The sequence below is a fragment of the Perca flavescens genome, chromosome 2 (assembly GCF_004354835.1).
Source record: "Perca flavescens isolate YP-PL-M2 chromosome 2, PFLA_1.0, whole genome shotgun sequence".
Lineage (NCBI taxonomy): Eukaryota > Metazoa > Chordata > Actinopteri > Perciformes > Percidae > Perca > Perca flavescens.
This window is the reverse complement of record NC_041332.1, coordinates 30011538-30034702: the sequence shown is the minus strand read 5'-3', so window position 1 is coordinate 30034702 and position 23165 is coordinate 30011538. Positions and strand designations below refer to the sequence as shown.

The following is a 23165-nucleotide window of genomic DNA, read 5'->3' as shown; positions in this document are numbered from 1 at the left end:
ATGGAAAATAAAATAAAAAAATGCTTCTCTTTGTATATTGTTTTTCACAACAGTACAATTCAAAACAAATGCAAATTAGTCAAACAAGCCATTAGGCTGTATTTCTAAACACTCAACTGTAGGTTTTTTATATAGTATATATAAGGCAAATAAAAGTGCTAAATATAAAACACAATTTTTTCATTATTAGTATTTTATTGTGTAAATTCTCACGTACAACTTGAAACATTCTTTCACAGACGAGATGTGGAATTTCCACGTCACTTCCGCATGGATTCGTTTAAACGTGAACAAATACATGAAACTGTATTTTAATATTATAACAATCTTTATTGTTTAACTCCTCAAATACAACATTAGAAAAAAACATTAATATTACGAATATTAGGCCTATATATTTTTATCTTCGTATCCGCCGAGCGGGACGTACTACGTCACTTCCGGAGTTTTTCGCGGATTCGTTTAAACGTTATTATGGTTCATAACTTACTGGAATAAAACTGAGCAACGTGTTGTTGCTGGTGACACAATCACTGACTGTATATATGTATATTGAAGTGATACTGACCACTGACTGTGTATATGTATATTGAAGCGATCCTGGCGTTAAAGACCAGCTGATCGCTGCCCGATTCTTTGAAATGAATGGCCGCATTGCATTGGGGGATAGGCCTATCGGCTTTGAATGCTTCCTGCTCGGATCATATCGTAATGTTCTGTATTACAGCATATACTGTAATATTTCACCGGTAATAAGACCGAAATAATATTATTAAAGTAAAGAAATGAATACCATGATAACATCTAAATAAATGTTGATAGATGTAGCATTATAGTTTAAAAAATATAAATCAACAAAAAAAAAGCAATCCAGCTTCCCTGGCGAAATATACCGAAATAATAACATAAAAAGAAATACATATAAACCATGATACTATCTCGTGAATAATGTTGATTAAAACAGCGGTTATTGGGCTAAAAATACCAATAACTGTCACAGATTTCGAGTTAAGGGGCCGGGGGGCGTGTTTTTTTCTTTCGTCGATATCCGACGGTGAGGGAATAACATGAATGTCTATCTGACGGACCCCCCTCGTCGAAAAATAACGTCAAGGGTACCCCTATTTCGTTGAAACTTGACGCCAGGGTCCTTGACCATGCGTCATACATTTGACGAGTAGGGAGTGAGACTGTGTTGCGAGTAAACACCACACCAGCACCAGAAGAGCTACTGGAGGGACATTACGTTCCTCACTTCAAAACGGAACAAAAGTAGGATTCTGTAGTGACTTTACCCTGCTGTTGAACTCCCTTCCTCCTCACCAAGGACTCCAACATGTTTACGTTTTAGCTGTGGTTCAGAACAACGTTACGGGTCTCTCCGATGGTATTTCCTCTACCTCCAGTCTGCTCTTTTTTTTTTTTTCCGCTTTGCTCCGCGCTGAACTACATTGTTTTATACTCAAACATCTCCGCGACTTATTGAGTGGCGTAGTAGTCGTGCGACACAACGAATCGATGATGAAATTCGTTGCCAACTTTTTTAATAATCAAATTTGATCGATTCGTTGTTGCAGCCCTAGTTTTTTGGTCATGTGAAAGCAAACAGAAATGCGGTCAAATCTTTTGAAATGCCTTTGCATGTTATTTTGTGGATCATTTGATGGAAAATGGCATAATAGATAATGTTTTAAGGAAAATGTTCTTGCAAGCATTGCAAAGGCTCAAAGGGTAAATTTGCTTGCATGGCTTGCAACGAGTTACTTTTGGTTGATCATGTTGAAGCAGACTGGAACACTGTGTCTGTCACATAGCTTTATGACCTAAGATTAGTCCGAAAGCTCAAGTAACCTCTACTAAGCCTGGGGCAAGTCCGAGACGAGCACCCATCCACAAGTGCCTCATTGGTTATTTTACTATATTCTGCTCTTGTGGTAAAGAATGGTCACGTTACATTTCCGTCCTACGAATAATCGCTCGGTCTCCCATTCCCTTCTTTTGAAGCCAGCACTATGGACAAACTTAAGCATGCGTTTCCTACTTCGATGTGATCTCCAGGACTCACAGATAAACATTGATACATTTATTTTTCGACTGTTTTATCACCATTTTAGTACATCACACTACCAGACTACAAATTGTAGCTCTCATACATGAATTGTGGATATGATTTATTTAAAAGCTGCACATACATCTAGATAGTTTTGTCTTTTTGCTTGAAAAGAAGTGGAAAGGGAAAAATAAGAAAAAATTGCACTATATGGGTGTCATTACTAATTTGATCGGCTGAATGTTCAGAGAGGGAGCTCTTTCTCATCGACAGCCTCTGGTGTTTGTTGAACATGCTCAATTGGCTGAACAGCTGCCGATAAGGCGCCAACTTGCTCCAATTGTGCTGAACATACTGTAAAAACGATGGGCGTTGGTCCTCCACAAACACTCAATGGCGTCCAATGGCCTGGTGTGTCAGAGCCCTCAGTCTACTCTGATAGATGCTTTGGCTCTGTAATCCTCCTCAAACAATGGTGGATGTGAGAATAGAAGAGGGGTTAAGCCCTGTAGGTCTTTCTGTTACCATGTGTTCAGACATTTAAATGCACACAGAGAAGGTGGTCTCTTGCCACTTCTGTAGATTTATACATGTTCATCACAGATTGTCAGCTGTTTTCTGCTGCATGTTCATTTCCTGTGGGAATTGACATAAACCACATATATAACTTGTCTCAACTCCCTGCTGTTGTACCACTTTTTATTTTTTTTTGAAAAAGACTTCTCTCGTTGCAGCTGCATGTGAACACACTTTCATAGACTTAAAAGTCCATCCCTCTTGACACTTGGTCAAGTGAATCCTTGTTTAGGTGCATGTGTCACACATACTAACATTGTATCATAACTAACTAGTGTGTGATCGTCTCCTGAAATATCCTCAGCCTCTTTGCTGACATAGACAGAGTTACTGACATTCCTCAACACCTTGGTTCATGGAAGAGTCAGAGAAAGTTAGAATATAACATATCCTAGCTTCAACCTTTCAGTTGATTTAGACGAAGATATAGTAACCTGCTGTACACTGACAGTTTTCATGGCGTAAAGATAACTGTGCTCAGTAATGATGTAGCCCACTAAGTTGGGAGGACAAGAGAGGGGTCAGAGAATGACCACAATGAGGAAGCTCCCCCGGACACGTGGGCTGCGTTGGACGGCTGCTGGTACACATTCCACCAACCGAGGGGTCATGAGAGCAGATTCCACAGTGCCTGTCTGAGGGGGAGAGGCTGAGTTGGTCCATCCTCTTTTCAGGCCCTGACGGCAGCTGCTCCGCCTGGCTTGGGCGCAACAGTGACCTCACACCCCAGAGATATTTTTAAGGGTGCCAGTCAGCAGGGAGATGAGTTCTGAGTAGGTAGGTGAAGAGGCTCAGCGAGCACAGTATTGAGATGTCTGCACAATGGTTGTGAGGTCAAAGGAAGGTTCTACATTCATGTAAGAAAAGTTATCTGCTTGCTACAATAGTCAGCCAGGTTTGGGAGCTCCTTCTGGGATATGATCTAGTAAGCGGCCTGTTTTGCAATGCTGAGGCATTGCCCTTTCCCCCGTTTCTCGTCTGGTGCTCGGAGAAAGATGCCAAATGTTGCCTTTGGGAAAGAGAAAACTTCGTCCCACGTCCCGCTGGAGAACCAGCCACTCGACCGGGCAGACCCCAAGGACGTTGCCAAGGAACCCCCTCAGAAAGTACTCAAGATATTTAGCATCAACATCATTGCTCAGAGTTTCTGTCGCAGGCGGGTGAGTATTGTACGAATTATTAGGGTTTGGTTGAGCTACAGAATACACAAATGTCAAAGGTCATCTCTCACCCCTCTCCCGTAAGTTGTTGTTTGTGGTGTTTTATCAAATTGGCAAATCACAATTGAAGCTACTTGGCTACTTTTCATGTTTTGTCAGCACAATGAAATGTTCACTTTTACACAGTTAATGAACCTTTTTCAGTTCTGCTGAATTTTAAAATCGGTGAAATGAATGTAAAGTCACCCGCCAATAAACAAATTAGCAGAATATCTTCTTTTTTAATGATGCCATGTTTGAATTTAAGACTGAACATAAGAAACTTGTGATAATGTAAGATGTATTTGTCCTTTTGTCAGACGTACTTCAGTCGTTTCCGCACGCCCACAGATACAAAGGTTTGCGTGCCACGGCTCCACCAATGGCAGAAGACGGGTGCCTTAAAAAGGCCGTCGCCAATGAGCCTATTTTTAGGTCACGTTTTTAGATGAAGATATATCATGTGTGTGTGCAATAATTGGACAGGCAATAGGAAAAATAAATTCTTCAGTTACAGTTTATGGAGTAATTTTAAATTAAGTAAAATTAGATTTTTATTATGTCAAGTAATTAATATCTAATATTTAGATTAATAAATCATTTGGAGTAGGATTTTAATATACCGAAATTTTTTTGTCTTAAAATGTATAACAAATTACGTAAATAGCCTATATCCGTCAGTCTCATCCATAGTGGCCAGTGAAGGAGTTCTGACCGTTTGACGAGTGGTAATTTACCATAAATCAATTTACCATAAATTACTTTCGACCATTGGGGGTTTTGTTGTCTTAAGTGGGAGGTACTGTATGTTTGCATTTATAATTTTATGAAAGAGCAAGTTGAAAGTTAAAGCAGTTCCAAAACATCAGTGCTCTTTAACGGACATTAGTAATTTCTTCCTCTTTGACAGCAAATTAGGTTGACAGTTAGGAGCTGTAACAGTAACACTACTTACATTAAAAGTCTCCTTTGACACTCTTGCTGAATTAATTTAGCTTGGAAATAAATAAGATTAAACTCTTATGTCAAGTAAGATGCTTTGCAAACGAACCCAGGGCAATGTTTGAAAGACTAAAACACCCTAAATAACTCTAATCTCCATGTTTTGTCACTGGCAGTATTAACATTCAAATGTCAAGAGATTATAGCTAATCAGGACACAATCACATAATTGTTCAACCATTACATTTTATTTGATATTAATAAAATTGATTAAATAAATCTACATATACCAGATTTATACCAGAACACATTCAGAGAATTTCATTATTTGCAATTACATATAGTTTGTCACTCCCTAGTTTTTTGTAAATAAATTTTCTCAAAGTGTAAAAAATAAAATCCCACATAGAAAAAATAAATAAACCCACATAGCTGCATTTGAACTCTTGAGTTACAGTGGTGCTGACATTGTTTCCTTAATGTCGTGAGAGATAAAAAGATAGGGAGTTAAAAATATCAACCTCTAGTCTGTTAGAAAAAAAATTGGAGATAGACGAGGTAGTGAGGACAAAGGTTGTGAAATATCAGACTAAAATAGAAATAAGTGTAAATGTCACAACGACAGGGGAGTGTCAGCTTGCCCTTTTTCCTTTCTTGGTTTTAATCTCTGATCAAAGCTGGCTGCTGTGTTGACCAACTTTTTGAGACAAAGGGTCTTTTACAGTGATTTAGTTTTAATTAGTGCTGTTTATACAGTGGTTAAAAAGTAGGTTCAAAGGATAAGCTGAGAGACCGCAGCAGGAGGTTCCTTTAGTTAACCCAGCCACAGGCTTAAAAAATGTCCAGTCAAATCTTTGTTGCGAGGCAGAGGAAGTCTGTGTGTTACACCTCCTTTGACATTAAGATGTTATATGTCATCCCTGATTACATCTCCACATACACTACTGGTCAAAAGTTTGGGGTCACTTAGAAATTTCCATTCCACTCCATTATAGACAGAATACCAGCTGAGATCAGTTGCGTTGTTTTTTTTTAACCAGGGCGGCTGTTTTCAGATAACATTATGTGCTTACATAATTGCAAAAGGGTTCTCCAATGTTTCCTCAGTTAGTCCTTTACAATGATATCAGATTAGTAAACCGAATGTGCCTTTGGAACATTGGATGAATTGTTGCTGATAATGGGCAATGTAGATATTGCATTAAGTATTCTGTCTATAATGGAGTGGAATGGAAATTTCTAAGTGACCCCAAACGTTTGACCGGTAGTCTATATAATTTTACATTGCAGTTATACCTTTTATTTAGCACAAAAGACATCTTGTCTTTACTTCCAAGATTTGTCCACTCTTTAATTTAAGAACAAATTCCTGCAATAACAGCGACATTCCCGTCAGCCTCATCTGTGCTTCAGCTGAGCCTCCAGCATGGGCGCTGTAAACTCTTGGTTTTGTTTATGTATAAGGTAAAAAAATAAATAAAAAAAACACTGACTCATTTATCATACACTGAATTATGTTTCAAATGATAGGCTCCACATCTGTCAACCAGTTAACAAACTTTACCTATAGTATTCTTGGGAACAGCACTAAAGAGATCTGTCTCTAGCTGGATAATATTTGGTTTGACTGTTGAACAACAAAGAACTGTTAAAAGCATTATGGGGATTATGCCTTGAGTTGAATTGTTAAACTCTGTCATATGTATGCCAGTGATTTAGACTAAGGCATCTGTGTTGGTGCTCAGCAACTTTACTTTTGATCTTTTGCTTTTGTTGTTTAAAAAGGCCGGTGTGTCAGGAAGCTCTAGACTAAAGAAAAGGAACTTGAGTTTTTAAGGTTGTTTATAAAGTCTGTTGGATGAACTTAATGGAAGGTCCCACAAGGCCAGATCATGTGGTTTTTGCTCCATGCAGAGCAGGAAGCCATGTAGGCTCTGCTCTGCATGTGGCAGCTGTCTCCAGTGAATGGCATAGCTGGGATTTCCCAGGGTCTCTGCGGTATGGTACCAACTTAAGTCGCTTGAAACTATGTCTTCAAAAGGAACCAACTATACTGTTAAATACAAATTGTGTATGCTTCAACTTTCTATTTTGGAGCTTGTATTGTTGTTTAATTCTTCTTTTATTCTTTTCCCCCGCCAATTAAAATATTCATTTGGACGTGAACATGGGAGCTTTCTATCAGGCAGTGTTGATTCTTGTATCTATGTCTTGTATCTATGTCTTGTATCGTAAAGTGAGATCTACACCGACTCTAAAACTTCTCCTACTGTACTGATAAAGATAGTCCTAGGTTAAATTTCCAATTAAATCGTGACCAGGAGAAGCCACACTGTATTTCCGGGAGCCAGAATGGGCATCCAGCTGTTGCAGGAGATAGCGATCAAGATATAGAACATTAACAGCAGGACATTTTAGTTGTGGTATTGCTCTTCTCACCCACCACACCCTGCACTGCAGGCCTGTTGAGTAAGGTGATCTGGACTTGCCCAAAGAAGCTATGTCTGTATCAACAGCTATCAGCAAGATGCATATGCTGTTTGAGCAGGTGTTGTTGGTGTGGCAACTTTCTTTAGCGAGTTTGAATTAGAGCCTCAGGGTCTCCTGTGGTTTTGTCTACAGACGCGTTAATTAGAGCCACACATCTACTGTACTTTTATGTTTTTGCTGCATTTATATATTGTTTGCTTCATTTGTTGGCCTTTCTCAGTCTGTCACTTCACGACTGTGAGCTTTAGTTATACTGGTGGCCCACTGGTCTGAGACGCATATGTATCCATCGAGGGACTCTTCTCGCATGCGTTTCCCCTGTTTCTACAGTTTCTACTCAACTGGTTAATTACAGATGGACAGAATTCCATTAAAAAAAATATTAAAGTAATGTGTGAGCTGAAAGCAGAGTGTAACAGTTAATTATTAAGTTTGTATGAATCATCGTGACATCTGTCACGGTTTGCCCCACGTTTTTTTACCATCTATTTTTGAGAACATGCCTGGATACACTGAGGACATTCGTATTCACTTTCAATTTGAGTTGTCTGTCCCTGTCCGTTACGTGACCACAGGGGGGACATGATCCTGATCCTGCTACTACCGAGTCAGATGGTCTTAATAGCGGCTCAAGTGTTGGTTGTCTTTACTATTCATATTTCAAAACCAACTGTTTTCCATCAACAAAACCTTGACATCACCTCAGCTGATTCAATGTTTGGATTTTGCTTAGTTAATTTTAGCATCACAGTCATCACCCTGTTTTTGCTGCTCTTTCTTCTTTTGACTCATAGTTTTAGTTTTACAGAAATGCAACCTGTTGATACAACCTGTCACTGTTCTGTGATTATCTTTTGTAAGTACTACAGTGATGCATGTGAGTAACAGTTAGGGTTGAGTAGCTTGTCAAATTTAAATAACAAAACTGTGTTATCGTGTCAGTAAAATGAGGAGTTAATATTAGCTGAAAAAAACACTTTCACAGGCAGCACACATTTTAAAGGTTGGTACAATGGGGAAATGGGAAATCCACAAAAATAGCCACAGCAGGAACACTAACAGCAACCACCACAAGAAACTTAAACTTGTGAAACAAGCACCTTATTAAAATACTAAAACTCTCTTAACATCAGCAATGCAAATTTGTATGTGCTCTTTATTAAGCACTATGAAATGTAAGTAAATTAATCTCCTCTGTGTCTCAGTAACAGTACATTTATTTTAAACTACCTCACTCTCTCATTATTCATTAGCAGTCAGCGTTTCACTTTAGATAAGCTTGCTGCCCTGGAGGAGCAGCTGCCTTTACTAATGTTGGTCTCGGTAGGTAAGTGTTGTAAAGAAAGTAAGGCTCTCCTGACAATATCATGCTGCTTGAAAAACACCATCAGGCCTTTTAAGTGTTTCCCCCTGTTTTTGGATAGCCAAATGTAGACTATTGGGTTTGAAAGCACAAGAATCTAATTGATCTTTTGAATTTTTTTTTACTTTATTTCTCTTCTTCCATTACTGATGCAATCTATTGAAACACACTGGAGTGAAGTTGAAGTGAGAATTGGTTTGGTGTATGACTATGTATATTCTGAATTTCAGAATTTTCAATTTTTTATCCCCGAAAAAACTAGAAAAAAGTTGTCAATTGCTTGTTTCTCTACCATGTAAGAGAAACAGACATTAACTATCATGAAAATGGGGTTGTAATTATTTTTGTTGGATTCTTAATAGTGGATAAGCATTAGATAAGTTTATTAGTCAAATCTATTTTGATAATCAATTTAGTGATATTTGAAGTGGTCACCATTCTCTCGTTGTAACTTCTCAGACGGCAAATTAAATATCTTTGGATTTTACATTGTTAGTTGGAAATACAAGACCTTTGAAGACAGACATTGTGATTGTAGGAAATTGTTATTGTAAGAAATGCTGTATTTCTTCACAATTTTCACTATAATAATACGATTAGATTCAACTTTATTGTCATTGTGTAAAGTACAAAGACAACGAAATGCAGTGTTTATTATTTAATTATAGTTGACTGCAGCCCTAGCTCTAGTATCTGCTGTGGTATTTGCATGTTTTAAATCAAACTTTCTTTGCTTGCAACAAAGAGTCATCCCATGATATTACCTTGATGCATTTGACCCCATTTGTTATGTACATGCAGACTGCTGGTATTAGTAAATGATTGCAAGGTAGCTGATTTCGTCCACTGGACTTCAATCCTTTCTCTCTGTCCTGAAGTAAGGACCACACCACAGTACACTGCAGGAGGTTGGATTCCATTGGCCTTCGGCTCCAAATAACACAGAGGGGAGGAAGGCCTCTGCCATTGGCTATTCTGAGAAGCAGTCCCATTCCAGGGAGCACACCGATCCAGTCAGCTATCTACAAAACACGCAGATCAGCCAAACAGTTTTGTTTACCCTCGATTTCAATCGAGACTCATAACTATGGCACCCAAAAAATGGGATTATTTTATTAAAAACAATACTCTGCCTTGATTGAAATCTATCTAGCTATGCCTTTTAATATATTATTTGGAAATGGGATACATTTACAAAAAATGTGTTCAAAACATATTGCGATAACCTTCTGAATATCTAAATACAGCTTTTCTATAGTCAGTAGTCAACAAAGTCAAATTGGTCTTTGCATTTTGACATTGCACATGATCAGTAAACTTAAGCTTGATCTAAATACCTCTTGAGTTCAAGCTGGGGGTGTATAGTGTTGTGTAGGGTTGTGCTTTACATTCAGAGCATACTGGATAGCGATGTGCTCCCACCTGCCACAGGGCTGCCTGAAGGCACTGACATTTCCCACGCTTTTGGATACTCGAGGAGCTGAGAAAGTATACACGCTTCCTTTAGGGAGGTGTCACAACCCCTAAACATTATTTTAAATGAAGATGTGAAGCAAAGTGAAACTTCTTCAACACATACAGTCGTGGCCAAAAGTTTTGAGAATTACATAAATATTGGAAATTGGAAAAGTTGCTGCTTAAGTTTTTATAATAGCAATTTGCATATACTCCAGAATGTTATGAACAGTGATCAGATGAATTGCATAGTCATTTGCCATGAAAATTCCACTGCATTTCATTGCTGTCATTAAAGGACCTGCTGAGATCATTTCAGTAATTGTCTTGTTAACTCAGGTGAGAATGTTGACGAGCACAAGGCTAGAGATCATTATGTCAGGCTGATTGGGTTAGAATGGCAGACTTGACATGTTAAAAGGAGGGTGATGCTCGAAATCATTGTTCTTCCATTGTTAACCATGGTGACCTGCAAAGAAACACGTGCAGCCATCATTGCGTTGCATAAAAATGGCTTCACAGGCAAGGATATTGTGGCTACTAAGATTGCACCTAAATCAACAATTTATAGGATTATCAAGAACTTCAAGAAAAGAGGTTAAATTCTTGTTGAGAAGGCTTCAGGGCGTCCAAGAAAGTCCAGCAAGCGCCACGATCGTCTCCTAAAGAGGATTCAGCTGCGGGATCGGAGTGCCACCAGTGCAGAGCTTGCTCAGGAATGGCAGCAGGCAGGTGTGAGCGCATCTGCACGCACAGTGAGGCGAAGACTTTTGGAAGATGGCCTGGTGTCAAGAAGGGCAGCAAAGAACTCACTTCTCTCCAAAAAAACATCAGGGACAGATTGATCTTCTGCAGAAAGTATGGTGAATGGACTTCTGAGGACTGGGGCAAAGTCATATTCTCCGATGAAGCCTGTTTCCGATTGTTTGGGGCATCTGGAAAAAGGCTTGTCCGGAGAAGAAAAGGTGAGCGCTACCATCAGTCCTGTGTCATGCCAACAGTAAAGCATCCTGAGACCATTCATGTGTGGGGTTGCTTCTCATCCAAGGGAATGGGCTCACTTACAATTTTGCCCAAAAACACAGCCATGAATAAAGAATGGTACCAAAACACCCTCCAACAGCAACTTCTTCCAACAACAGTTTGGTGAAGAACAATGCCTTTTCCAGCACGATGGAGCACCGTGCCATGAGGCAAAAGTGATAACTAAGTGGCTCGAGGACAAAAACATTGAAATTTTGGGTCCATGGCCTGGAAACTCCCCAGATCTTAATACCATTGAGAACTTGTGGTCAACCCTCAAGAGGCGGGTGGACAAACAAAAACCCACTAATTCTGACAAACTCCAAGAAGTGATTATGAAAGAATGGGTTGCTATCAGTCAGGATTTGGCCCAGAAGATGATTGAGAGCATGCCCAGTCGAATTGCAGAGGTCCTGAAAAAGAAGGGCCAACGGTGCAAATACTGACTCTTTGCATGAATGTCATGTAATTGTCAATAAAAGCCTTTGAAACGTATAAAGTGCTTGTAATTATATTTCAGTATATCACAGAAACAACTGAAAAAAAGATCTAAAAGTAGTTTAGCAGCAAACTTTGTGAAAACTAATATTTGTCATTCTCAAAACTTTTGGCAAACACTTGCATTACTCGTTAAGTTAAATTATTCATCTCAGTTGTGCTGCATGGCACACGCATTTTGCTACATAATTCAACATTATTGGACACATTCAATAGACTTGAATCTGAAACGACCACCCAGGTAACCGGCTTTTGAACATTTAAGTTCTTTTTTAGTTTGTTTTTGTGAAAACCCGTTGTTTATTTATTTTTTTACCTTGTGCAATTAATATGCTGAAGTCTTCTTTTAATGAAACCCCTCTAGCTCACCCAGTAAGAGCATGCACCCCATGTAGGCTGAGGCCTTTGCAGTGCCCCGGGTTCGAATCCGACCTGCGGCCCTTTGCTGCATGTCATCCCCAATCTCTTTCCCATCTATCCGCTGTCACTCTGAAATGAAGGGGAAAAAAGCCCCCCAAAAATAATCTTTTCTCTATATAAAAAGTGCAATCCTCCTGTGACAGTGACCACACTCAGGCTGCTCTGAGATGTTCGAAAAATTTGGGGTTTTAAAGTCTCTAAGCTGCTAACTGAAAAACCACACCTTTCTAAACTGTCAAACATTTCTTTTCCCCACAAAACAAAATCCAAAGGACCCTTCTCCCATGGTTCACACTGCATTCATTCAAACGGAACCAATATAGCGTAATCTCACTTGGGTGGCAAGCTAGCAGGTGAGTCCTCAGAGTTCTGGGCCGTTCACTTGGACTCAAAAGCTGGGACAGTGATTGTCATTGTGAATGGGCTGTAAAGCACTAGATTCTCATATGAAATCTGATAATTGCAAGCGCTATATTAGTTTTGAAACGGTTGTATGTATGTAAATTGATTCGCACATTGAGTCATCTGCTGCTAGTTTGGTTATTTGTGGTACTTGTTTGTAATACATGATGATGTGCAATGGTCTGAATTAAAATCTGTTGATGGTTGGTAGGTTTGTTTATGTTGCCGGATACCATGCCAGTAAAATGTGATCAAATTACTCCCACACAGTCCTGATATAGCAGAATAGTTGCGTTTTTGTGTGTTAAACTCTTAATGTTCCTTGGTGTAATTTCGTCTTTACAATTGGCTGCTCCGCCCGACTAGGCTGTGATTTCTCTCCAGAAATGTGAGCCGTGAATCACTCTGTGCGGTCCTTTCCCCCTGTCTTTCTATCAGCATTTCAGAGTGCTGACCTTCATCAAGCCACTCCTGCGCCTTTCACAGTGTCCTGCTCGCTATAATCTGGTCATCAGTGAAGACAGCCTGTGAATGGATGGCTGACTGGCTGTAACTGATTCGACTGTCTGCATAGTTTGTCTAATCTGTGTATGAACCCTGCTGTCTGAGTCGCAGCGTGTAGTCTCCTGGTTTTGATGGGCACTTCTATTGTACTGCAGTGCTGTCTGGACACTTGCTGCAGTCCTTGACTCACATTACTCTCGTAAAATTAAACATTTCATTTTTTCAGCTAACCCAATAGGTTTTTAGATGGTTTATTTAGCTTTCTAGTCAAGTAATTGAGTAGTAAATTGACCGAAAATTAATCTACCAACTTTTTTTAATGATTTCAGTTTAGACTTTTTTTTTTTTTTTCTTCATTTTTTTTTTTTTTTTTTTTTTTTTTTTAGAAAAAATGCTATAATTCTGTGATTGCAGTTTCTCCAATGTGGATAATTTTTTTGCCTTTTTGGGGGGGGGGGGTGTCAAGACATTTGTAGACATCATCTTGGACACTGGAAAACCCTGATGGACATTTGTCATTCATTTTCTGTCATTTTATAAACAAACTATTAATTGAGAAAATAGTTGGCACGTTAATCGATAATATTTGCAGCCCTTCTCAAGAAGTAGGACAATTTTCTAGTATATTTGATTCATCATCTGCCATTGATTAGCAGCATGTACAGTGTGAGAGATGATGGATGACTGCCAGGTTGAGGCCATGACATCCATATTTATAATTTGTACAGTTTATAAATGACCTTGGCTCTGGTGTACTGTACCTTCAGGTCTGACAAGTAAGGCTATGTTCAGAGCAAAAATAGCACTTTGTGTTTAAAAAACCACAAGGGGCTGCGTTGCCACAGGTACCGGTGAGAAAATGAAATATGATCCGGAAGGTTTAGTTTGAGGAGTACATCAATGCCTTTGAAGGCTTATCACATGCCAAAACACTGCACAGGGGTTTATAATACTATGAGGCAGAATTACTCAACGCTGGAAACTTATCATGGCGGCAGTCATTTGATCCATGGTCACGATGTTCTCAAGGTAAACAGAAGATTATATACAGTATTTGATTGACTAATGCAGTGTGCTGCAGGACAATGGGGCATTGCGTTGTTTTTTTGCCGCAGTACCAACTCCTAGGGCTCACTGAAATGAATGGGGAAGCAGTGCTGTCGTCAGTCTGAACGCAGCCAAACACGTACTCCCCAGATTCTTACTTTTCTTTTTACTCTCTGCCAACACGGCATGAAAACCTTCCAAATTGTTAGTTAAACGTGTTGTTTGATTAAATTAGTCTTGCTGCAGCACTCCCAGCATTTTATTATTCAAAACATCAAGGCATTGTTGCTGTGAGGAGGTGGATGCATTCACTGTAAATGTGCTCTTACTTAAGTAAATTTGGCCAAAAGATGCATCAACTGATAACTGGATCTTGAGAGAGGAGATGTTAAGAATAATGCATGAATGACTGCCGCCCTATAGCATCATACTCTATTGTAACATTTAATTAGAGGAATTTTCTTGCTGCAGTTGTTGGAATGGTTAAAGCTTCCTTCCTCCAAGAGTTCATACCTTTGAGAGTTTTATCTCCATCAATGGATAGCAAAGAATAATCAGCAATCCTTCTGGGCTGCACAGAAATATGTCTTTCTAGTCTTTTAAGGACATACCTTTCCTTTGTGTCATTAACGCTACAACGATGTGGAAATTATAGCTCCCTTTCAGTTGCCCTCTGTGGGTATAGAACAGAAAGAGGATGGCTGCATGCCTGGCAGAATATTGACTCACTGTTCATAAAACTCATGCTTTGCCTACCCGTTATATACATTTCGTCATTCTCCCTTCCTACTTCTGCAGTCTTTTCTTTCACTCATTGATTCATTGAAATGTTCCTCCCATCATAAGGAGAGATGACTTCTGGTCTTATCTCCGACGAGCAGAATCAACACCCGCCCTCCTCACACTGGATGGGCAGCTTTTTGTCCCGGCTAAATTGAGTCATTCAGTCGCAGTACAGATGACTCCGTCTGACTGAGCACAACACATACTGTTCGATGATTCATTTTGCAACTTTCTAAAAAGGCGGCATTGTAAGGTGCAAATTACTTCTTTATGAACAACAATTATATTTTATCTTTAAGTTATTTTAAGACTCAGTGGCAGACAAAGGCAGGAACATAATAAACTTAAAACGCATTGTATTTGTTAGTAACACTTCTCATTTGTTTGTCACTTCAAACTCTGTAAAGCATGGGAAAGAAAATACTACAAATTCCTTTCTGTATTGTACTAATTTGAAATACATTTTTAATATGCACTACTACAAAATACAGATACAAAAAGATAACCTGAATTAGGTGCAGCCACAAAGGATCTGTGTCCATATTGATAATAAATTAGATGCAAATATGTATTAAAATCCGTGGCACACAAATGCTGGTAAAATAGCTCATAACAGACTACTTTGAGATGCTACGCTTCTGAAATGCGTTCACTGGACATTTCTACCACGGCAGAGAGGTGGCTGTGGTGCAACTCGAGTGCGACAGAGCTGCATCCCGTGGACATCAGTTGTAATCCTTAATTGGCTGAAGCTGTATAGCTGCTGTCAAGTAGTTTATTTGTATGAATCAGAACTAAAATGTAACAAAGCAGTCTTTCATATTGGAATAAATCCCCAAATCAAGCCATAACAGTCTGTTTGAACGGTCCATCTTGGTCCCTCTGATTTAAAAAACAAACAAACATGAAAAGGCAGTTTTGAGAGCTGCCTTTGAGAAAATGTTTGGAATGATTGCGGCAATTTTTATTAATTTACAGTATGTGAGAACATTTTAGTTAGAGGGTTTCCAGTGTGCATAACTTTTAAATCAATGAGTAAAGAAATATATGGCATTAAAGTGAGTAAAAAGTGAAAAATAAGTGCATTTTCATTCCTGTGACTTGACGCTTTGGTCTCCTCACAACATGTTTACCTCTGTGATTTGTGCGTGGGAGTTGTAAGTTTCACATTTTGCTTTCAGAAGAACGACCGCAGACTATCACTGTTCTTCACTGTTTCAGCCCTAGTTTGTTCCTTTTAAGCCAAACAAAGAAATTGCTTTTACTTTTCAGCGGTTTGTGCTCTCAAGGCTCGGTGCTAATAAGCTTTCAGCTGATGCCGGTCTGTACAAATGTTTCAAGAAACTGCAGAAGCAAAGTTGATTTCTATGAACCAAAAGTGAATTGCTTCATCACCTTCACAATAAATCAGACACCCACAACAAAATCTTGTCAAGGTAAACTTTATTATCCACAAGTAGGAAATTCATGTGGTCACCATTACACGCTCCATTGTTATACAGCCTACTGCATAACATTAAAAACATAAATACAAAACCTTAAAAGACAGGAAAACAAGGACAAGACAGTAAAAACATTGAGGAAACATGACAAGCACATATTTAAAAGTTGAGTGTTGATACAGTATGCTCATAGTTTAAGATTCCTAAGAGCTTATAAGTCTATTGTTGTGCAGTCTAATTGCTGTAGGCACAATTTTACAGCTCTGTGAATCCCACCCCCGTGTAGTCCTTGCAAGTCGGCCTCACAGAAGTCCAAACCATGCAAGCTTTAGAGTAGGTTCAAAAGGATTTGCTTGGTATAAATCTTTTATGATTTATTTTTTTTTTTTTTACTGGGTAGGTTATTGTAATCCTACTCTCTTCCTTAATCACACACCTCATTACTCATTCCTCTGAATCTTCCTTCCATTGACTGAGTCTCTTACATCCCCAGTTGTGGTGCTTTAATATTCAGTTTACAGGTTGAAGGATCAGATTTAGCTTTTTTCTGTGTAAACTTGCCAAGCAAATCCAAAGCTACGTACAGACAGCTAGACGGATACTTGGAAGTGGTTAGCTGCTATTTAACATTTGCTGTCCAATTCTTTTTGACCACATGTTTTGTGTTGCGGTTCAACAGTATTTGTTAATGGCTACAATACTTATAAAGGAGCAGTTCACCTAACCTGACGTCATTTGAAACCGTTAAAAATACCGATAAAATACTTGGCAGGTGATTTGTTGAAGCATCTGCCTATGACAGTCTATCACGGGCTAACTTTAACCAATCAGATCAACAAACCATACTCTTGCCGAAGCCAATCAGGAGAAGAGCGAAAATAGCTTTTCTGTCAAGAAAAGCCTTGAGTGCCGTTCCTTGAAGATATACTCTCCAGTTGTGATCTAACTGATGCTACTGCAGCATTTATGCTAACCTCTTCAGAGTCTGTCCCAGCTCACATCAGGAGACACCAAGGACAGGTCGCCCGTCCACCACAGGGCTCATATTTGATTTAATAAATGACAACATCACGTTGTTTTAGTAGAGAGTGATTTATAGCACACACTCCTCCTTGAACCTGTTCATAACGCACTCATCTGCTCATGCTGATGCCCTTACCTCTATTAAAGAGTCTTTCACTAATAGAAATGTGTTTTTTCTTTTTTCTCTTTTATGTCCTGCTCTCCGGTTATGCAACGCTTTGAACACACAGGTAAGAAAAACCTAATCTTTTGATTATGTAGCACTTGTGTTTATTTCCTCATCTTTATCTATAGCATTAGTTCCATCATTTTACGTACAACGGAGAAACGCTGATCATAATCCCACTGTGCTCTTCACTGGTGCTTGAAATGTTTTGACTGCAGCAACTCAAAATGCTGTTTTAGTACCTCTAGGGGGCAGCATGAACTAAAAGTTCACTGAGGCAGTAGAAAGCTCAGTGCCTGGACCTTCCCCATGTTAATATACAGCTAAGAGGGTTTGTGCATTACGACTATGTCTGTGTTTGCACCATGTGTGTTTAATTTATCTTGCTTTGACAGTGTTATTGGCTTCATGTTTGCTGCAGTTTTAGTATCAGCAGTGGTCTTGCACCTCTCTGTTGTCATGCTTCAGTTTTGTGAAATCATGGATACCTCCCAATTGCAGCTTTTGTGCCGGAAGACTGTATGACTTCTGCTGTTTTCCATTCACATGTCTACCTCTTGCAGAAATTAGTATTTATAAGCAGTTCCTGTGTCCCTCAGACACACATCTGCTGTTTTTCAAGCACCAACTCTCCCCTCTTCACTATGCAGACACTCCCGGCTAAGAGCTTCAATAAATGTTCAGGTTGTTATGACGACTACGAGTGCAGCACTCAATACTACGTTAAGAGTCTGAAGAAGCTCTTACGCTGTTGCACATCTCTTTAGGTTTAATGCGACAGTAATTGTACAGAAAATTCTTGGGACTCAATTCCCAAAAAGGTCTCTGCTAAAAGATCAATAGGTTTTGATCAAGTTTTGGTTTGAGAAACCAATACAAATACCAGCAGTATATTCAATTTTATTGTTTAAATTGATGCTTTGCTGCCTGTTTAAGAGTAAATATGTCTAATAGAATTATTGTGACTAGTTAGCCTGGGTAAACCCTGACGAACTTCCGGCAAATTTGAGATTTGCTCTGCAAGTCAGTCTGGCCAAGAGCCCATTCAAACCCATTTCCAATGTCCCCAAAATCGAGGCACCAATCATAACCGCTTAGGCGGGCTTTACACCAATCACAACCGCTAAGGCGGGCTTTATGCGACGACGATAGCGCAGCGACGGCGAGCAGCTTTTTGTTTACATTCAACATGACGGCTACCGAAGCACAGAGTCACCCGGATCGTTGGTCTGATTGGTTGAAGGACTATCCAATGCGCCCAGAGACATTTGAGCGGTATCCGTTGGTGACGCCCCTTTAGAAATGAACTGTCAATTAACCTTTCCCACACCCACTCTCAGTTACAACTGAGAAGGGTCTGGTGGTGCTAGTGACTAGTCTGAAAAACAGAGGATAAATTAGTTTTCATTATCACAGTAATGCATGTTGCATACATGTTTTTCAAAATACTAGGTAAACTTGTAATAGCTGTTTCATAACTGGCCCATCAAAACACACAGGTACTTTGGACTGATGGGCCGTACCATTATCAGATCTGCAATCTGCAAATCATTTCCCCTGGCATAATATTCTTTGTTTATTGAATTATGAAATGTTGTTATAGTGTTTGGCCTTCAGTCACTTTGCCGAGGTCTGTAGGTGTAATTGCTCATCTATCATCCTTGGTTGTGCTAGAGTTTGATGGGGTGCAAGTCAGCAGATGCAAAGTGGCTGCCAGTATCACAACTGGGCACGGCATGAAGTGGTAGTGTGTGGTCAAAAGCTGCATCTCTGTTCATCTCTCACTGCATGCTATAAGTCCAGTCTACCACACAGTGTTAGTACAGTGTATCATTTGTGTGGAGTCAGGAGTGTCCCGTTTTATACTTTATTTAATGGTTACATCAACTTAAAAGAGCATTAAAATAAATACATTGTCACTTTTTTTCTCAGACTAAAATGTATAGTCTTTTACAAAGCCAAGGGTTTTGCCAATTAAGTATTGTCTGTGATAAACAAATGCACATTTTCTTCTTATAATAAAATGATAGTGTTTCCTCTGTTGATTTGACCGTGGCGCCCCCCCACGGCAACATTTCTGCCCCCCACGGTATCAGAAATAGGACTGCATTGTTAGAGTGCATGTCGGAGAATAGCACGGGCACACAAGGATAACTAGCCAGTTAAGATTGTGCGTGTACGTCCTTGAGAACTGTAAGTCGTATAACTTATGTTGTCAGTTCATTTAAGCCTGGTCTTGCAAATTTAAATTAAGTAAACTGGTGATTTTCGTTGTTTGGGTTCTTCACCTCCTAGCTAAATTGCACGTGGCTGTTGATTCGATAGAGATTGCTGAATGCCCTTGCTCATGTTTGTATTTTAGGTGCATTATTTACATGCTGAAGTAGTTACACTGCATTAAAATAATGTAATTAATAGTGGGTTTATTGTTATTTGCTACAGAATGCTTAGCCTATATGTCAAGATCAAAGTTGGCCTATATAGTAACTAAAAAAATACAGTTCAATCACAACTGAAAATATGCCTCATTGTGTGTGTGAATAAATATATTGGTTTGTGTTGCAGCGAAGTGTTAGTTCCGTTTCATGGGGAGGGAGGGTATGGACCTGCCCCCACTGCTAAAAAAAAATCCTAAAGGAAATATTGGATAAAATCAAATCATTATTTGGAGCTTAAGTGGTAATACAGGAAAACCATTGCTAATTTGTCTTGTGATGGGGACAATTCAATTGTCCAGGTTCCAGGCATCTTATTTAGGGCTCATTATTTGTTTATTTGCAATGAAAATCCAGGAATTAATCACTCTTCATTTTTAATATTGAAAAGGACATGGAAATCCATAATTGGACACAAATGCAATTTATTTTGCATTTTTGTATTTTCAGTTGACATATTTCAGTTCTGCTAGGCGTCTGAAATGCATAAAAAAACAAGTTGCCTCGCAGTACATCTGCATCATGTGGAGGTCACGTCAGGCTACAAGGAAAGGCGCGCTGTCCCTGTTGATCTAACCTCCTGTCTCATTATGCATGGATTACCACTGGAAGAAAAAGTAGCTCCTTTTTAGCCCAGGACAGCTTTGACCTCACGTTGAACATAAGCCTTGTCCACGTACAAGAGTAGGAATCTCGTTTCAGCATCTCATGTTGATTATTGTATTCAGCCAGCTGCCTGAGTGTATATGTCAAAATATAAACACTTTATCTCAGTGTGAAGGGAAATTATTGAGCTGCCTGATGGATAATAATGGTGGAATACCAATTGGAAGGAGTTGTGTGTTAAAGCAGTACTTCAAACGCTCCAGTGTTTTCCGCAGTGTTATACCCATCTCAGAGTGCTCAGACATTAGACAAGAGGGTGGCATTAAGTGCCGGAGCGAAAAAGTATGTCACCAGTAATCTTTGTTGCTGCCAAGACAACATTCAAATTGTGTAATATGTCTTTGTAATGTCAGTCCAAGTTTATTGTACATCAGTATGCCAATAGCGCCCACAGGTCTTAGATGTGCTTTTGTCAGAAATGGCAATGTCTTTTCATCTATAAAAAAACTTAGTTCTTTTTAGAATTGTCAGTAAAAACTGTACTATTGTGTATAGTGTGTTAAAACTCTGATAATAATCACGAGTTCAAATTCAACTTGGGCAAAAGTCAGTCATGACCAGGATAAGTGTTCAGGTTTAAAAAACATAGAATGTTTTCCATGTCTCTTTAAAGTATACATTATGCCTTTCATAAAAAGCATGCCATTCCTGGATTTTTAAATTGACCAAAAGCAATTACACACAGTTACAACCAGTGATTCTGCTCCATTTTCTCATTCCCCCAACAGTTTAGCTGTTTGTTTTGCATGGCCAGGAATTGAATATTTACCCTGTTACAGTTCCCAGCAGAATTTCGATTTTGATTAGCAATTCATGGCCTCCTTAAGGCAGTATAACCCAGCAATCAATATTCTCTCCTCTGATGAGTACAGAGGGTGCACGTTTTAGGGATTAATTTACTAATACAAAATGAAAAATCAATGATAGGCTTCTCACATAAATGCACACACAAAGATCCACACATACATGAGCACAGAGCAGCTGGATCTTCTGAGCTTTGTTTCTATCTCCGCTGCAGTGTGTCAGCAGCCTGTTATATTACTGTGATATATGACAATGAAAGGGATTCCATGGCTACATTAGATTTTCCAGCTACGTCGCCTAACTGGGCAGCAACATCCGCAACCTTTCATTTAAACAGAACTCTGATGTAATTAGCACAACCTCATTACTCTGCTCGTTACCCCTCCCACTTGTTAACCATTAGTCCAGTGGAAAAACACAACCGTGTTGGGGACAGACTTCAAGTTTAGCCAAATAAAAGTTACAATTGAATTACACTGAAACTAACTTTTAGAGGCAGGCATTTCCCATCCTGAAATGTTGTCCATACAGTATAGCTCTTAGAAATGTGAGGTGTATTGGTCTCTTTCCTGGAGCCTTTGGTAAAATAATTATAAAAAAAGAAATCAGTCAGCATATGTGAGAAATTGTATAAAGCATGCCGAGGGAGCTGCAGCAGTGTCCGAATTACATGGGAGCCAGAGGGAGCCGAGCTCCCATAGAGTGAGGACTGGCTCCCAAAAAAGCACCAAAGTCAAAAATCTGAGGGGGTCTCTCATATCTGAAGGTGTCTGCCATATGTGGCATTGTAATTTAATCTTAATCAACACTCATTATCCATCCCTGTGCGATCTCTTACCATTAAAGATGTTAAATTAAAATATAGGCTACTCGGACGTAGACCTGAGCCTACCCTACGCTCATGAACGCAACTCATGTGATGCGTAATTGATCCCGTGGATGATTTGTAGGCTATTAAGTGAACAAGGTGTACCCCGGTCCACCAAACACCGGGTCTTAATTCTGCACATATTTGTGTTACTGTAGTCCTATTTATTATTTCATTATTTCATCCTTGCGTGGCACAGCGGATCCGTGCGCACTGTCAGCTGCCGTGGAGACGCTGGCCTCACTAACCTCTCCTCCTCTGAGTCAGGTCCCCCTCATGCTGGACTCAGTTTCACTGAGCGTACTAACAGTTAGAAAATAAATTGCATTACATCAGTGAGTTCTAACTGCTTATTGTGCGTGATTTGGGCTGACGTTGAGATGCATGTTGTTCTGTAACTGGTGTGGCGCTGCCACTATTCTCTTGATTTCCACTTCGACATTAGAACATTTTTTTGAATGAAAGAGACGTTACATTTAGAATATATGATATCATCACAAGTAACAAGCTAACCATGGCAAAGTGTTGTGCTAATGCTAGGAACAGGCACATTGTATCTTTATAGTTGTATCCATATAATGTGACAGACTTAGGTTAATATTTCACCAGGTCTGAGGACTAGAGGGATGTGTTAAGTAGACCCCATAAAGTTATTCCACAACTGATTTTAATACTGTACTGTCTGGACATGCTTTGACTTCATAAGATTTATGGGAAAGATCATATGGTCAGAGACTTGACTTGGACTCGTGGCAAAAGACTCTGCTGTGTGCATACTGCGCAAAAGCACCACTCGCGCCTAGGTTATTTAATTGTATAGCCTTGTTAGGCTATGCGCGAGGTGTGCCAACTTTTTTTATCAGATAGAGAAACCCCCTTGAAGACAAAAAGATATTTCGAACACTGAGCTGCAGTGAAATCTGATAAATCGACTCAAGTTACTGTATGTCACTTGAGTCAGTGTTGGTTGGAGATGAAGACGACAAGTTTGAAAATGAAAACCAAAAGC

The 23165-nt window shown here is 39.4% G+C and overlaps 1 protein-coding gene across 2 annotated transcripts in view; it reads left to right on the top strand.

The window, feature by feature from the left end:
* Positions 1-23165, top strand: part of fbxw7 (F-box and WD repeat domain containing 7) — an 80239-nt gene that overhangs the window by 15543 nt on the left and 41531 nt on the right. The window contains exon 1 of one of the 2 annotated variants that reach the window (XM_028594417.1): positions 3385-3786. The exons of the other annotated variant lie outside the window; for it this stretch is intronic. Coding sequence (XP_028450218.1) covers positions 3571-3786 — 216 coding nt within the window. The 5' untranslated portion in view covers positions 3385-3570. Of the gene's footprint in view, positions 1-3384; positions 3787-23165 lie in introns of those variants that run through there. 2 annotated transcript variants of the gene reach the window in all.